The sequence below is a fragment of the Fulmarus glacialis genome, unplaced genomic scaffold, assembly GCF_000690835.1.
Source record: "Fulmarus glacialis isolate BGI_N327 unplaced genomic scaffold, ASM69083v1 scaffold45211, whole genome shotgun sequence".
Classification (NCBI taxonomy): Eukaryota; Metazoa; Chordata; class Aves; order Procellariiformes; family Procellariidae; genus Fulmarus; species Fulmarus glacialis.
Window position 1 is genome coordinate 946 of NW_009191711.1, and position 17,713 is coordinate 18,658.

General features: G+C 37.8%; 1 protein-coding gene across 1 annotated transcript; it reads left to right on the forward strand.

The window, feature by feature from the left end:
- Positions 1–378: 378 nt before the first annotated feature.
- LOC104083344 (FYVE, RhoGEF and PH domain-containing protein 6-like) lies at positions 379–15,741 on the forward strand (the record flags this gene model as incomplete). Its single annotated transcript, XM_009586795.1, has 9 exons — positions 379–462; positions 1,591–1,670; positions 5,535–5,637; positions 6,156–6,302; positions 7,136–7,238; positions 9,455–9,582; positions 10,271–10,399; positions 12,787–12,935; positions 15,705–15,741. Coding segments are annotated over 9 exons (960 nt in total), but the record flags the coding sequence as incomplete, so codon positions are not given.
- Between the last annotated feature and the right edge of the window lie 1,972 nt (positions 15,742–17,713).

The following is a 17,713-nucleotide window of genomic DNA, read 5'->3' on the forward strand; positions in this document are numbered from 1 at the left end:
AGTTTCTGGAATGTTTTGCTTTGTTTGAATGGTTAATTCTAGTATCCTTTTAAAGTAGTTTGTTATACAATATAGCTGTGTACACAAGAAACACTTTTGTCCTTTTTGACAGCCTGTTCTTTGACATCCGTGCACTATTTACTCATGTGCCAAATGTATATTTACACAAGGAGGATATAAATAGACACCTATTGTTACCTAAATTCATACATGAAAATGTTTCTTGCGTTCTAAGTGGAATAATAGGAAGTAGAAGATGCCCTTCTGGACGGTTGATCTCAGTGTTGTATGAGTTTTGTACTTCCAGTAAAATGCGTCTGAAATTATCTGTCTCTAAACAGTCTTTAGTCATTAAAAAGCATTGCTTCTAAATTACAGTTCAATGATGCCCTGTTGTATACTACTCCAGTTCAGTCAGGGATGTATAAACTCAACAACATGCTGTCGTTGGCTGGAATGAAGGTGAGTCACTTGTTAACATGAGTCTTTCTCCAAATCTATTTAAACTCAGGCCTTCAAATTTTCAAAACGCAACTGTGTTTATTGTTGGAAAGAGATATTAAAGATGCTTATGTTCCAGAGCAATCCTACAAGCTTAATGTTTCTTGCATAATATGGCCTATGGGACTGCTACCTAGGTTTCCCTAAAAAACTCTGTTGATCATCTCACCTGCATTTCATCCAGTATTGTCCTCTGAAATAGTCTGCCTACTTATTTTTTGTATTGTATTTTGTTTAGACTGCCTCACTTTTGCCTTGTAACTGCTTTTTATTGCCCACACCCAGAGATTAGGCATCTCTGCCTGATAAGCTTCTGGTGGATCAAATCTCCATAGTTTATAGAGATCTGCTAACTCTGAGGGAAGGTACAGCTTTTGTTTCTGAGCCTTTGTGAAAAGCATCAAAGTTAAGTCCTGAGCCCCTCTGGGTAGTGATAAGGGACATGCACGCCATATATTGACACGGTCTCTGACATGGCAGTGGGAACAACAAACCGTCGCCTCGGGCATCAAGTAACTTGTCTGTGGTCCTGTCAGAGAAAAGCACCAAGTCCAGCTGGAGTGCAGAGCTGGTGCCCAGGTCCAAGCTTTTGCAGGCAGAGCTGCAAAATCTCTTCTGCCAGCAGGTGTCTTGTGGTGGCTCAGAACCACTCTTAACTTTTAAACCTCCTTATGTTTGAAACTTGGTAACTCAGAAGGATCAGCAGGGCAGTCCAGCCCTTGGGGGTATGGGGCCGATGCCCACTCTGGGGTACACCGGTGGGCTACATCTTGTCCTGCAGCAGCAGCAGTGCCTTTTTTTGCCCAGTTGCAGGAGGTGCTTAGAGGGCAAACGGGCTTGGGCATGTTGAAACACAGCAGGAGGTGTCTGACAGCTCTTGAGCTTCATTCCCCTGTATGTCTCCAGTGTTTGTATGGGGCCACAGTGAAATAAAATGCTGGGCTGCATGTAATCTTAGTGTAGCTGTGCCCTCTGGACTGGTGTATGATCTCCTACTTTTGAGATTTTTCTCTCCAATGTACACCTTCTGCAATAAAAATGTAAAGTACCGTTTCAGTTTGAATGTCAAGTTTTCTCTCTCGACTGAAGGTTAAAAAGCCAACCCAGGAAGCATATCAGAATGAACTGAACATTGAAAGCGTAGAGAGATCCTTTATTCTTTCAGCAAGGTAAGTCTTACAAATGAATAATGATTTAAAAACCATGTGATTTCAAACAAGCCATGTAAGCTTTTTATAGCTTATTTTGCACTTATGTAATGAAAAGTTACCCTTGGCTAGAATAATTACAGAATAGAGGGTGTGACAGATGGGTTTCTGGAAATAAGGTAGGCTTTGTTCTAATTTACTTCTGTTCACATTCAAAATCTGATTTTGAAAATTTAAGTTTATTTTTAAATGGGCCAGCCTGTCACATGTAATAAGTTTCACAGATACCATATGAATTTGTAGTCTCTAATACAGTTCACCCTGACTTGTAAGGAAGACTGCCCCTTGTGAAGTGATAGATAGAAACCCAAAAGCTATAGTAAATGTGGCTAGTATTTCCGCAAGTTGGGCTTAAGGCTGCAGCTGGTAGGGATTCTGCTGTCCTCAAGGCAGTTAAGTGTTAATCAGAGTGAATAAAACTCTTGCTTGGTTCCTCCTTTTCAGCTTAGCTACACCTTCAGAAACTTCCAAGTAAATTGATTATCTTCGTACTGCCTTTCCTTGAGAGGAACGAGAATTAAAATTGTTTCAATTCAATTAATTTTAGGTTTTGCTTTTCAGTATTTTTTTGTTCTTCCGAAGTTACTGATATGCTCTGTCAGTGCATTAACAGGACAGGCTATGAAGCATGACAATACATTTTGATATTATTATTGGTAACTGATATAAATTGGAAGAAGTCATCCTGGTCTTCTAGCTAAAATAACAATGTAATTGAAATAAGAAATGGATCTCACTGAACCTGAAATTATGGAAATGGCAGCAATTACTGGAATGGTGCTTGCTTGTCTTTACCAGAAAACCAAATTCTCCATGTAGCAGCAAAAGGATATATGGCCACTAAACCAGAGCAGCTCTGGTCTGCCTCCACCGAGATGCCTTTAGCAAAAACCTGGTTGTGTGGATTGTTGTTTTTACTGTGTTTGAGTTGGAGTTTTATATGTCCTGACATTTGTGACAGTGCTGATACCAATGAAGAAAGACATGTTTTCTCTTTTGTTTAGTAAAGCTGAGCAAGGGCAGACTGTTTCTTTTTGTGTGACCTTGTAAATACCGACATGAGGATGTCTGCACAAAGATAGCAGTATCTCTAGCTGAGGGGTAGACCAAGGTTAACCTTGTCAGAGTAGCCAAAGGAAGTATCTCAATTGTCTGAGCAGTAGTTATTTATAACAACAGACTTGAAAGGAGTGGTTTTTTTATTTTTTCAACAAATTTAAATGTTTCTTGTGGTTCTTTTGCACATTGTGGAAAAAAAGATGCATTTCAGAGTTTAGGGTATGATTCTGCTCCAGTATAATATGAGCAGGTCCATGCTGCTTAGGGTGCCTTGGTGACTGCGTGTCACACAGATACATGAAGACATTTATGGGATTGCAGTAGGCAGTGTGGATTTATCTCTGCTTGACTTGAAACAACATTTCACTTTTAATTCAGTCATTTTAAAAAATTGTAAAAAATCATTGGAACTTGTGAGAAGTTTATCATCTTGAAATACAACCTACCTACAACTCTGTGAAATACATGCTGGCCCATAGGGGAAAATCCCTATATATATGACATTCTCATCAAGTTGGGCAGTGTGTGTGACATGCTTTTGTCTTGACCTTGAAACTACTGGAATTGCCCTCACATTATCAACTAAAGCTGCTCTGATTTGCTCTTTCTTTTTTAGTGTTGTTGATCTTGCATCTTTGGAGAGTGTTCAGCTCTGTTATTTTTATACTTGCTGGAAGCTATGTGTGTGCAAGAGCCCCAAGTTACACAACAGTGACAGAGGGAGGTTGCATTTGCTTGGGATGAAGGAGGTGCTAGGGGTGTAAATGAGGATTCTCAGATTGTTATCTGCCTGTAAGCAAGGCCTGGGTCTGTTACGGTGTAGGAGGGAAACAAGTGAAAAACTATCAGCAATAGGTGCTTGCGTATATTTTTTACCAATTGATTATGTTGTTGCTATTGATAAATACCCTGGATGTGAAGAGAATCAGTATCTTGTCAATACAGACTGCATCTTCCTTTTGATGATACCTCATTTTAACAGCTTCTTGGCTCCTCTGTGGTAAAAATGTCAATTACAAAACTGTTCAAATTAATCACAGACATGGGAGACAAATTTCACTTCTGTGTTTTTTCAAAGAATAAGCATTATGTGGAGTGTACACCAAAAAAGAGATTCTGAAATGATCCTGGGGGCAGAGATGGGGAGGGGAGCAATTAAGCTGGTGAAAAATTGCTAGTAATAAGATGTAAGCCAGTTAATAACTGAAGTATAGATTAATGCCTAGTCAAGACTCTGTCACTTCAGGTTTAGTTTTACTGGTTGCATTAGTATTCTGCTTTATCTAGTCTGGATTGAGGTTTCAGTTTTCCTGGGGTATCTGTAGGAATGTGTATTGTTTTACATGATACAATGCAGTATTGTACTAGAAATCTCGTAATCAGAGAAACAAGTTAGCGCATCTGCACAATACAGCACTGTGCAGAAGTAAAGCTTTGGTCCTGAAAACAACAGTCGTGCCAGCCTGACGTGGTTTGAGGCCAAGTGGCCCCGTCCCCCTCGATAAGGCTAGCGAAGAGCTACCCCAGGCAGACATAGCTGCATCACCTCCCCTAACATAAGAATAGCTCATGCAAGACTAGCTCAGCTGGGAGAGGTGCCCAAAGACTCTGATCCTGGAAACAACAGGGACATACTTCTGTGAGCCCTCCTGGGACCACCGAGCTGCTTACTCCACTGGGCAGCTGCGACGTGTGGTCCTAGCACACATTTGCCAGTAATAACAATTGCTGGGGCTCTCTGCAGTCCATTTAAAAGTTTTCTGCTGTTTTGTTAAATTGAATCTTAAACTAAAAAAAAATTTTTAAAACCCTAAGAAAACTGTGCAATTTTAATAAACAAAACAGTTTTTGGAAGGATGCAACAAATACTGGACGTACAGTGAGGGAGGTGGTAGGGCTGCGCAGCTGTGGGGGAGGGCTGGGAGTGACAGCAGAAGAAACACTGCCCATTTTGCTGTAGCAAACCATTACATCAATTCAGTTGCCGATGGCAGCGCCTTTGCTCTTAAGTTCTGAAGGATTGTAAACAACCCTGAAGGCTAGCACTAGCAAACCTACCAAGTGCGAGCTTCCTAGTGAAATATTAGGGTGTAAGCCATGTAGCTCATTGTGCGAGCAGCCCTGTATGTAGCAATCCCTGCATGGTGGGGGATGTTTAATCTCCAAACACTGGGCCAACTTTAATTATTTAATATAGTTTTAGGAACCTAATTAAATGTAACCAGATTTTGAAAAAGCCAAAGGAGTTGATTAGAGTTACGTAGCTAATGCAGACCAGTTGTTCTTACCGGATGAGGAAGCAAAGGTAAATAAACTGAACAAAATGTTCCACTCAGAGTGCGAGATATTGGGACAGACAATAATACATTGCTTTGCCCTTGCTTGTGTCTTATTTCCTCTCCTTTTGTTCTGATTTTGTTGCTGTGTGCACTAGATCGTTTTTTTCCCCTCATGCCTCGCAGGCTTCCTCCATGTTTACCTTACCAGATTTGTCCTCTCTGATTCTGTATAGTACTCGATTTCATCCAGTTCAAAACCCTGGCTCAAAGTATTTTCCTTAAAGGTTCAAAGATGATCAAAGCTTCCAAATTTACCTACAAAAGCCATTAAACAATAATTGGTTTTGCACACCTAATTTGTGTAAATCATTGCTTTCCTCATCCCTAACTTTTTTTTATATATTCATCATGTTCTAATCAACATTTGCTTCTTAGTTTTAAATGTTAATAATAATAAAAAATTGATTTTTTTTTTTTACTCCAACAGTTCTGCTACAGAAAGAGATGAGTGGTTGGAAGCTATCTCCAAGTCGATTGAAGAATATGCAAAAAAGAGAATCACATTTAATCCTAGCAAAAGTCTTGAAGAGGTATATCACACCATTATTGTTGGTTTGTTCCCTTTTTGAATATAAAGTTTCTTTGCAGGTGTTTAGAGAAACAAGAGGCATTCCATGATGAATAATAAAACAGGATGGTAAATGATAAGTGAACAGATGATAAAACAGCATGGTATTTCGTAATATTACCTACTTCATAAATTTAAAGTTATTTTCTTCCAAAAAACCCAAACCAGCTTTCTCAGTTCTCTTGGTAATCTTGCAAACAGAAAGATGAAATGAAAAGATTTAAATATATAGCAGTTATTGATATGAATAGGCTGGTAAAGGTTGAAAGTCACACAGCTTTTTTGAACTAATTAAATGCAGCTCTGTCTTCAGGCTTGCATTATAATGGTCACTGATGAAATAGTAGATAACATTTAAGACCATGACAATTTATCAGAGAAGGCTTTCCAACATAATTAGAATTAACCTATAATCACTGATAAATATTAATCGTATTTCTCATCACTGAATGTAATGGTATTCTGCCTGTGTTCTCTCAGACAGATCCAGAGAAACAGAAAGAAGATAGTCCGCTGGGATCAAAGGCTCCGATCTGGATCCCTGATACTAGAGCCACTATGTGTATGATCTGTACAAGTGAATTCACCTTGACATGGAGAAGGCATCACTGCAGGGCATGTGGAAAGGTTGGCAATTTTATGATTACCTTTTCAGTTAGTCATTCAGGTTCCTTATGTGACAAACACAGATGGAGCCTGATTGCACCTAAACAATTCTTTTAAGGGAATACTGTACTATGACACAATTATATGGATTAAAAACAATATGTTGGGTTGGTTATTTTTTTAGAGTAAGGTGTTATGACAGACCGGTGTTCAACCTTTCAACCTGTTACATGTTTCTTATTTTGCATTTTGGAGTACTGTTTATGGTTGTCTTCTGCTTCTGCAATTACGTAGTACAAACGAAGAATATTAGCTGAAATGAGAAAAATATCTTCCTCACTAATTTTCGTAAGATAAATAATTTTTCATAAGATTTTATTTTTCAGTTAGTACCAAACTTATTTTATATTTAACACTTACGAAAGGTATATCTAATAGACCTTTATTTTTCTTGTTTTAATCAAGTAAGAGTACGGAATTCAATGCAGTTGAGACATCTGTGTTGTGGAGAAATTGTCAAGAGAGCAATGACTATTTTTAGTTATTTCTTTAAAAGTTTATGATTTAAACAGTTCAGTAGCACAGTAGACTTATTCTACTTTTCATGGATTGTTAACGTTGGCTTACTGACATGTGTAATTCATTGATTTTTTTCTGTTTAAATTTTTATCATTTAGAGGAGGAAAGAGCAGCATGAACATAAAGAAAAGCCAAGATGTTAAGCCATTTTCAGTGTAAAGTAGTGCCTATTTCAGGTTCTGTTATGGGTTTAACAGTACTGAAGTGAACGTCTTTTAGCATTTGGTGATTTACAGGTGCACATCATGTACAATAATGCTTTTATCTGTTTCCAGATTGTCTGTCAAGCTTGTTCATCAAATAAACATGGTTTAGACTATATGAAAAACCAGCCAGCAAGAGTATGTGATCATTGCTTCAGGGAGCTACAGAAACAAGGTAAAGAAAATCTGCACAAACTGTCTGTCTTATTTTTGTGGCCCTTATTAATATGGTATGTCTGTGCCTCATCTTTACTGCTGGGTTCAAGTGCCTAATTCTGCTAGTGCCTGAAAAGCGATAGGCATAGAATCATAGAATCATTTAGGTTGGAAAGGACTTTTAAGATCATCGAGTCCAACTGTTAACCTAACACTGCCAAGTCCACCACTAACCCATGTCCCTAAGTGCCGCATCTACACGTCTTTTAAATACCTCCAGGGACTCCAGTGATTCCACCACTTCCCTGGGCAGCCTGTTCCAATGTTTGACAACCATTTTGATGAAGAAATTTTTCCTAATAGCCAATCTAAAGGCATCTGAGGTTATAAGAGCCCAAACAAGTTTCTGTGGAGTAAGCTAGGAAGTGAATTTGCAATACATTGGCTCTTCCTTCCAGAAACATGCATGTATTTGCCCTATGATAACGACATGTAGCTTATGCTGCTTTCTTTTTGAGATAACTAGTGTTATATTGCATCTCATTAATCACAGGGTACAAGTGTACATTAAAGTCCTTGCAGCTTATCATGACCTCCCAGTGAGTTCACATGTACTTTTACTCTCTGTAACTTGTATGCCTGTAAACTTCATTTTTGCCAGCTAAGCTGCTGAGATAGCTGAAGTCCTGGGGCTCTATAAAGACATAGGTCTTCATCTTACTGAAGCTGAGTCTCCTCAGCCTCAAGCCATGGCTCATCTGGAATTCAAGAAGTTGGCATATCTGCACTTCAGTTCTGAGGGCAAACTCTTAACAGTTGCTTACTGCACACTGGCAGCATGTATTTCAATGTAAAAAACCATCGCTGGAGCTATTTCCATTGAAACACTTTCAGAGAACATGGTACTACTGCTGCATGGTGGTAATAACATTTGCTTAGAGAGGAGGTCCAGGGTCAGTTTCCTTCTCATCCTGAAGGAATTCAAATCCATCTCTTTGAAGGAGCTTCACATCATTATGCAGAAATGAATGTAAAATCAACAGGGGCACCTCCCAGTAAGGTGGGAATCCAGTCCCATCTCGCAAGACTTGCTCTGAATTCTGTCCAAAGACTCTAGTATAAAGTACACAAATGAGACATAAGCAGGGACTGAAACAGTTTGCTGCTCTTCCCTCTGGCAGAGGCTCCAGTTCGACACAAGTTCTCTAGGGTATCAGAAAATCTGTGATGCCCCAGTGAAATAACCAAGCTAAGGCTTCCAGCATGCTGGGAGCGGCATTTGTCACGGGGATGTGGAAAGCAGCATTGACAAGCCTTGAAGTGGTGGTGGGAGCCTGCAATGGTGGGGAAGGTGGATTGCCTGGACCACCTGCAAGTCTCTGCATTGGGCACTAGAGGCTGCTGTGCTGCAGGCAATTGCAGGTGCTTTTAGCTGGGAAAAGAGCTGCAGAGCAGGTGCAGTACAGCTGGCAATCCACTTACTCTCCTGCTCTGCTCATTATTTCAGAGCCTCAGCATGTTCAGGGACAACTCTAGAAAGGGAGTTAATGAAGCTTAGGGCAGCCTTACTCCTTCCAGGCTGGTCTGGAAAATAGTGGTGGGTGTTGCTAGAAAAGGGGGTTTTAAATGGGTGAAGTGTTGCAGAAGTCTTCCAAGAGAAATGAGGGAACTGCCTGCTGCAGTGGAGAAAGACAGCACGTGCTCTGGAGATAGGAATCTCTAGAAGTGTGTGTGTGATGGCGTGATGCTGGAAGAGGAGCCCTACAGCATCCATACTGAAAAAAGCTGGGAAGATAATAGATGTATAGAATTGAAGGACAGAGTTGGGGAACAGAGGTAAAGCACAGACTGAACTGCAGAGGACAGCTCTAAAAATTTGGTGTGGTTTTTAAGACTTAATTTTCACCCTGCTTGTAGGCAAAGGTAGTTCAACATCAAGAAAGCAGACTTAGAAAACACACTTTGAAAACAAACAAGACCAATCCGTTTAGTTTTAAATTTCTTGTGTTTTTTTTTTTAGTCTGATTGTGATTTGGGAGATTCTAACTCATGGTGTTGATGATAATACTGAAAAGTTAATTCAACACTGAATTTAATGTGATTAGGTGTTACTATTGAAACACTGTAATCAGAACAAAAATGTCAGCGGTTTTTAAGAAAAAAAAGTCCAAGAACCATTGCCTGTGTTTAGTCATCTGTGACAAGAAAGCAATATATTCATCCTATGCATTTTAGATAACCAGTGCACTCCTAAGAGCGGATCCCCAGTCAACCATAAATCTCCGTCAAGTGCCTTGTCTACAGTATTACATAGTATTCCCTCTGGAAGAAAGCAGAAAAAAATTCCTGCAGCCCTCAAAGAAGTAAGTGTTTTATTGGTCAAAAATAATGCCTTGTTGCTATTACATCATCAATATTAACAATGAAAAAAAAAATTCCATATTTTAGCCATCTTCTCTAGAATCAAAAGTCAAAATTTGCCTGTAACAGTTGTTTGGGCCTTACTTTTATATAAGCAGGGAAGTGAACTATGAACCAGTGTATAAACTACATAAACACCTGTGAGACTGTGATTCAGAGAGTCGGAATTGTAATTTCTTTCTTGCTTCCCCACCACAGTCAATGAGAAGACTCCTACACCAACTCAGCTCTTGGCTTATGATTAGAAAAGGTAGAGCTAAACTCTGCCTACCTACACCTGAGGTCTTGGGAATGGGACAAAGTAATTTTTCTTCTTATATAGGAATGTGTTCTCATGCTGTACGTGGTCCTCAGTGTTTCAGCCCTCTCTTGCCCTGTTGCATCCAATTTAAGTTCCAATCCTTTAGTGACTGCAGAAACCTCTCTTCCAGACCAGATAGATGGTGGCAGACAAAATCGTTTTTCTTTCAGCCTTCTGAGTGAATTAGCAGCATTAACTTGAGATCAGATAAGAATTTGAGTCTTTAACAGAGCAGAGCTCTGGAGATCTGTTTTAAAAAAAGCTGTACTGTGAAAACCTGGACAGATGCATACATACTCTTTGTTGTTTGGGGTTTTTTTTCTCTTCAGGTTTCAGCAAATACAGAAGACTCTACAATGAGTGGCTACCTACACAGATCTAAGGGCAGTAAGAAACCATGGAAACACCTATGGTTTGTTATAAAAAATAAGGTGCTATACACATATGCTGCTAGTGAGGTAAGAGACTACATATTGGAAATCAAATATCCAATGATAATACTGTCTTTGTAACAAAGTTGTTTATTTTTATGATCTAGAAACAAGCTATAAAATTAGATCACCTTACAGTAATTGATCTGATTGCGATGTAGTATTTTGAAAAGGCCCAGTGAGCTTGGTACCATAATACGCTGATAGAGCTACGCTGTTTCTGATTCCAGACCTAGCTTTGAGTACCTCTGCACTGCACACCATTGCACAGTTGTAGGTATGTTCTGAGTCAGTTGAATACATGGGGGTCTGTTTGGATGCATCACACTGGACTAGTGGCAAAGCCAATGTTATAAAATCATCTTGAAGTATCTTGTTCTGCAGTTCCATAAGGTATTTTGAATGCTTGGAAAATGAGCAAACTAAACCTCTTTACTTTTCCCCAAACTGTCGTCTTCAGCCTGGAGTTATTATTTGATATACAGTGCTGCAGTAGAAAAAAAAAAATGCATCTTATCTAATGGCATTTGCTTTTTTGTTTAGAATGTGTAGTCCTATTGCAGTTGGAATAATCTCTAACCAATATATATAAGCTCTGCACATCCCAGCATGTGCAGAGGATGTAGTTTTATTGCATCTTACAATGTTTTGCAACATATATGGATATATTGTAGCACTGGATCTTGGTTTTCGCTTTTTTGTATTATATGTTAATAGTTTGCTAACAGCTTTCAAGAGCAAAATATCCAAAGCATCTGTTTAAAGGTATTGCTATCCCTCACTTTCTTTCAAAATGTAAGGCCCAACCTATCCTGACCATGTAAAGAATTACCCTTCTTCACCCCCACGCCACCCCCGCTCTAGTTATTTCCTGGTTTGTGCTCAGATCTGTTCCTGGGTTGTTTCTGCTGTACTTTATTTTAGACCTTCTGAATTATGTCCAGGACCTGTGATGTTATTTCCACCACAGCATTGGCAATAGTAAAAAACCCAAGTAGTTCTAAAAATATCTTAAATAATTATGTACAAAACAATTACTTTCGCAAGGATTTGAAAAATATTTCAGAGCATTGTGCCTCTTCTGGCAGTTGCAAAGGAGACTTTGGCAACTGTAAAGAAAGACATATTAGTCTGTGACAGTCACCTTAAATTTTCTTTTGCTTGTCTTCCTCTGAGATATCAGCCTTCCATAGTGGCTTCAGTTTGCAGCTCGCAATCACAAAATTGACTCTTCCCTATTTTCTTTAAACTAAGGAATATCTGTCCTTATTTTTCATCTTGATGAGCCATTGCAGAAGACACCGTTTAGAGAGTCTCAAGGGTCCAGTGTGGCCTTACCCAGGAAACCCCACTTGAGCTACTTATATTTGTTCCAAGTGATATAAAGATTAGGGGTAAAAAGACCACTTATTAGTGGTACAAAGACCTAAAACAGTAAAACAGATTGCTAAGCCTTACTTGACTGTTTTCCAATATTAAGAAAAGCTGCTTTCACAGAATACTCTTGTTTCAATGTAGAGGCAATTACCAAAGTCTTCACCTGATGTGTCAGTGTTTATATTCTTTGTTTATTTTTTATATCCAGAAGCATTGCAGGACCCTGCCTAGTTACAAAACACTGTTTTGGAATTTACACGGGATGAAAATATCTTTTTTTTTTTTTTTAAAACTTCCAAAAATGCTGTGCATTGTATTTATTAATTAAAAGACAAGCGTATAAAAAAAGGAAGTAATTGAGATGAATGAGGAAGGGAAAAGATTGCCTTTTTTGCCAGGTTTTGAAATTAAATGAAGAGAAGGTGAAAGGTACAGCTTCTCTTACTGCTCTTTTCTAGCTAACCACTTGTGAACACTCAGCAACTTTTTTTCCCTATCCTGTTAATTTTCAGCAACAGAAAGCAAAGTAAGTTTAGCCATCAAAAGTATTTGGAGTGTGATTCCAGTGCTTGAGAACATAGGTTACATCCATAGCTCCTCATTTTAGCATACTCAGTGCAGCTAATAGCATCACATACCAATTCTGAAACATGAAAACTCGCTACTAAGGTTGTTGGAGAGAGCACTGGGCTAGACGGACCTTTGGTCTGCTGCCAGGTAGTAGTTGATCTGTTGATATAAGAAGCCCTTACCAGGCAGAATGGTGAGACTATACAGTGAAAGACAAGGTAGATGTTATCAGGGAAATAAAAAGAGGAACAGCAATATTGAAGTCTATGAGGTTTTGTTATTTCCTGTCCCCTGATTCATGCATGGAGACTATAAAAACCAGCATTTTGTGCATGACTATTTGTAACAACTTGTTTGTTGTATAATCTGTTGCAATGCTATGGTGCATGACTAAAGTTTAAATGCATTCCTTAGTATGTCTTATAAGCTCTAATTTTGTCTTGTTTGCTTTTCTCCCCGTAAAATAGGATGTGGCAGCATTAGAGAGCCAGCCTTTACTTGGATTCACAGTCAGTGAAGTAAAAGATGAAAACTCAGAGTCTAGAGTGTTCCATTTACTGCACAAAAACACTTTATTTTACATATTCAAAGCAGATGATCCCCATTCAGCTCAAAAGTAAGAAACTATTTGAATTAATTTCTGCTACTTTTTTTTAGAAAATGTTTCAGACGTCATGAATGTTAATATTCACAGATAAAGCATATGTACAAAAGATGCATATTATATAATATAAATAAATAAAGTAAATAAAACTTTTAAATTACTTAAACACAAGGTCCTAGTTTCATTAGGACTTCTGAAATGCTTTAAATGAAGAAGCAGACTGTCCTCTGCACAAGAATGAATGTAGGAGAATGGAAAAGTCTAAGATAAAATAAGAAAACTTCCTTTTTCCTAGCCCATTCCTCTATCTCTGGTCTGCTCAAGTGAAAATTGAATGTTACCTTTGGAGAAATCCAGAAAATATGTTTTAAAAATTAACTGATGTGTCCCTTTTTTTATTTCCAGCTGTAAATTTGTTATTTTTAATGAATATATGGCAGTGAAAAATAAAGCAAACCCTAAAAAGTAAGGGACAGAAGTTTGAAGTGTGTGTGCAGATGTGCACGAGTACCTAGGCATGCTTAATATGTTCAGACCAAAAGCTTGAATTCAAAGAACACTCACACAAGCTGTTTCATTTCAAGTCCTGCTGATGTGTCTGAGTTTGGAGTCATATTTATCAATTTATGCATTGTGTGTGTTTTACATAAAATAACCTAGAAGCTTGGTCATTAATCAGTAGAAAGCATTTGCTATAAGAATCATGGAGTAAACTATGAGCATGGAAGCAATATATTGAAGTTATCTTGCCTATATGCCTAGCTTATCTGACGGGTTTCACTGCAGTTTTCCCAAATGAATTGTACATTAATGAAATAGATTTCATGTGCTAACTAGTCCGTTACTGATACTTAAGCATTCAAATGGCTGCAGGTATAGTTTTGTGCAAATAGAGATATTCTAAAAAACAAAGTACCCAGGGCTACTGAAAATTTTGAACAGCTGAGAACGTGCTTAATGACATTTCTCTACACGCAAAATCTGGAAGTCTTTATTTGATTTTGGGGGGTATTTTGTGTTGCAGATGCACACAAATGTTTCCTTGTTAATTAAGATAGTATTCTCTTGTTTCCACTGTGTCCTCATTTGTACTATATAAAACAAAACTAAAAAAATCCAAGGCATTCAATAGCTTTGTTTTCCTATTCAATGGCTTTTGTCATCAGTAGAAAAACTTGAAATTGGACGTACTCTATTCTATTGAGGCTAGGAATAACATTAAGTACCTTAAATTGCAAGCTTTCTCCAAGTATTTAATATCCTTAGGAGATTTACACTGAACCTCAGAATAAATGCTGCTTTGATAGCATTAAAAGAAAAAACAAAGAACATGCTGTTGGCCTGTTTGCATCAGCGGACACTATTTTTTCCTGTTGGGACCAAAGAAATATCTGATACCTTTGTGTAAGTGCAGTATGAAATTTGAACAGATGTTTACTTTTTTATGAGCTTTTAAATTTGTTAGTCCAGTACTATGTTCAATGCTTAAGCTTTGAATGCTAATGCTAAGTTTATGAATTTGTTGTATTTGTATTCCATTGTAGTTATTTTTAATGAATATATGGCAGTGGAAAAATACAGTGAGCCCTAAAAAGTAAGGGATAGAAGTTTGAGTTGTGTGTGCAGACAGGCATGAGCACTTACACATGCTGAATATGTTCATACCAAAAGCTTAAATTCAAAGAATATGCACACAGTTACAAAATCAAACACTCAGGGCGAGGAAGAGCCAACATCTGTGACTAACATTTAGATATCCTGTGAATACTAAGACAGGGTTGAATTTCCATGATAAAGGTAATTTTACAATCTTTGTCTCATGCAATTCTTGCAAGAATTTCACTCAGGAAAAAAAAACCATCAGTATGTGGGCCCCTTAACTTTACATGCACACAGTTCAGCCCTCACTCAGAAGACAGAATTATTCCATTTTTTACTGTATTTGCCAGTGTAGCATCAGAGCGCTTCAGAAACATTAATTTTTGCAGCATCCTTGAGAAGGTGAGGATGTTTATTACCTTCATAATCAAATAGGAACAGAAACCACAGCTATAGGGGGTAAAAGTATCTGAATATTAACCTTGAATTTCCAGTTCGAGACACCTTGGATCAGCTGTTGGAGACTTCCTCCCCTTTACATATACTTGTATTTTCAGGGATATGATGTGCAGGATATCTGTTAATATGTGATTCAGTAGTAGCACATATTGTGCGTGTGAATACAGGGGAAGTTCTGTCATCATGCAAAAGCACCATTCCCCCAGCCCACGTGCCCTGTGGCTTCACCCCTCACCCCAACTGGTCCTTCACTAGTACCCTTGTACCAGCTGCAAAAGCAGAGGGCTGGGTTATGCAGATGGCTAGCTCAGTTAAAGTAGTGTCCTGATTCATCCCAGATCATGTTTGCAGTGAAATAAGAGAAGGGAGCATTGGGGTTTTTTAAAAGGTGTGCAATCATATTATTAAAGTTGGCAGAACCTTGGCATATCCTACTTTTCGAGCATTTGATTTCCCAGCTTCACTTGTTCTTTATGCATGTAACTTCAGTATGGAAGAGGTATGGAAAAAAGTTTCTATCATCTGGCCTTGTACTGATACCTAATACGTCTCTAGCAAGCTTTGTATGCTTGGACTCATTGGATAGATTTCTGGCATTTGCACTAACAGACCAACTGGTAATGGAAGTGTGATGTTACTTCTTCTGTGAATCTGTAGCCAGTCACAGCAGTGTGACTTATACTTTTACCAGCAACTTCCTAACAGTGTTTAAATTTCTAATAGGTGGATAGAAGCTTTTCAAGAAGGCACCATATTATAGCAGTGTCAGCATCGTGTCTGCGAGTTTAAAGGAAAATGGCCAAGGATGGTGGTAAAACAGAGTAGAGCAGCTGTTCAAAGAAGCAGAATCCTGCCGTCTCAACCTACACAAAATTGTATATTTGTCACGATTAGGAGTTCTTGCATTTTTAGTGTAAGGTAATATTTTTTTAAAGAATTGTGTGTATTTCTGTGTTGATACAAAATGTGTTATTTATTAAATTCCAATGTTTACTTTAATGGTCAGAATTATTTGTGAGGTCTGCAGTGAGGTCCAAAGTGCCCATGTCTTCAGAATGGCAGGTGGTTGGTCAACATACTCCTAAAGTTTGTGCTTTTTTTTAAAAAACAAAAAAAATCTGCTGCAATTGTACAGTTCCTCAGGATTTGTGTATAGGTCTTGAGCTGTTGATGCTCACTTTGCAATTTAGCAAGAACAGATCAGAATAGGAATTTCAAAGGGTTTTGGCTATGTAAACTCCTTTATGAGAAGTTGTATAAAATTGCTGCTCCTTTCCTTGAATGGCAGTTGAAATCTTGCATACCAGTACATTAAAACAGTACAATTAATTCTCTATCACAGAAGTAATTGCCAAGTACAGTTCAATTATTAAAAAAGAGAAAAGAGAAAAATACTTTAAAACAGACTTTGCAATTACAGAGACAAGGCACTAGAGCTTTTACAGTACTACAAATGCCAAAGAGACTAAATGAGTTATCTTCAAACAATTGCAGGATATATTTTCTTTTATGTTTCCAGTAGTAATTTAAAGCAGAGTAAAAAATACATTTTTGATATACAGGGAAAAGATGAAATATCTTATTTGTTTCAAAACTTTGTGTCAAATGAGTTCTGTACGCAGTATGAAACACTGTATAAACTATTGTTCAAAGAACGTTAAACAAATATATACATCCCCCCTCCCAAAATTTTAAACTATTGTATATTTAAGTATTATGTTTAAACTGGAATTGCCATACCAAGAAAACCCAGCTTTTTTAGTGCAGATGGCATTGAAATGTATACCATTCTTTGAAATACCTTTTGTTTACACTATGATTTGTTCTGTACAACACTTTAAAACACAATTCAGTTTTAGGTGTTCGGGTTTTTTTTTTCTTTAAGAAAATTGTCAGTAATACCTCATTAGGAAATACTTACTGATGATTCTGGTGCATTTATTCTATTTAACTTTTGAAAATTTTTTAACACTGTAATAGCATAGATGGAACTAGAACTATGAAAAACACATGAGAAGAAGCCATTTTTATGTCAAATGCGATGCATGTGTAGCCAGTTAATTTTACTCTGTGAAACACTTCTCAGTAGTCCTCTGAATCAAGCTAGTTGTAGTAACAGAATTAAGAGCAATTCACTTTTAATTGATAGTTTGAATCCATTTAAAAGCTATTCTATGGCCTCACAATGGGAAGAGAATAGATGATAGAATAGTTAGTAGTCATCGCAGAAAGGCCAAGAATGAAAATGCAAAACAAAATTCTTTTATTCTCTCAGATACCACAGTATCAGGTCTAACACAGCCCTGAAGAAGCTTGATTTTCCAGAACTTCTGTTAAGTTAGTAGCGGACGCCTAATCCTTAAGTATACAAGTAATTTCATTGACTTCAAGCATTTCAGTAGAGTACCTTTCTGAATCAGGGACTTAAGGCTGTAGATCTGGCTTCCCTCATGAACGCTAGAGATTTGACCAGTTAGTGTTTGAAAGTCAGTGGGAGTCTGATCAAAGCCTTTGTTCTCTTTTATTTTAATACAAACGTGATAAATGAATATTTTTCTCTTGTTATATATAAAGGGCTTTTACTTAATTTTCAAAAATAGCTGCTGACTGAAGCCACGTAAGCTATTAGCATTAGTCTCTTCAGGGTGATTTCCGACATGGTTTTTACTGTGTCCAAAACAAAACTGATACTGATGTAACATAGATGTGATGTGGCTCTTCCAGTTGATATT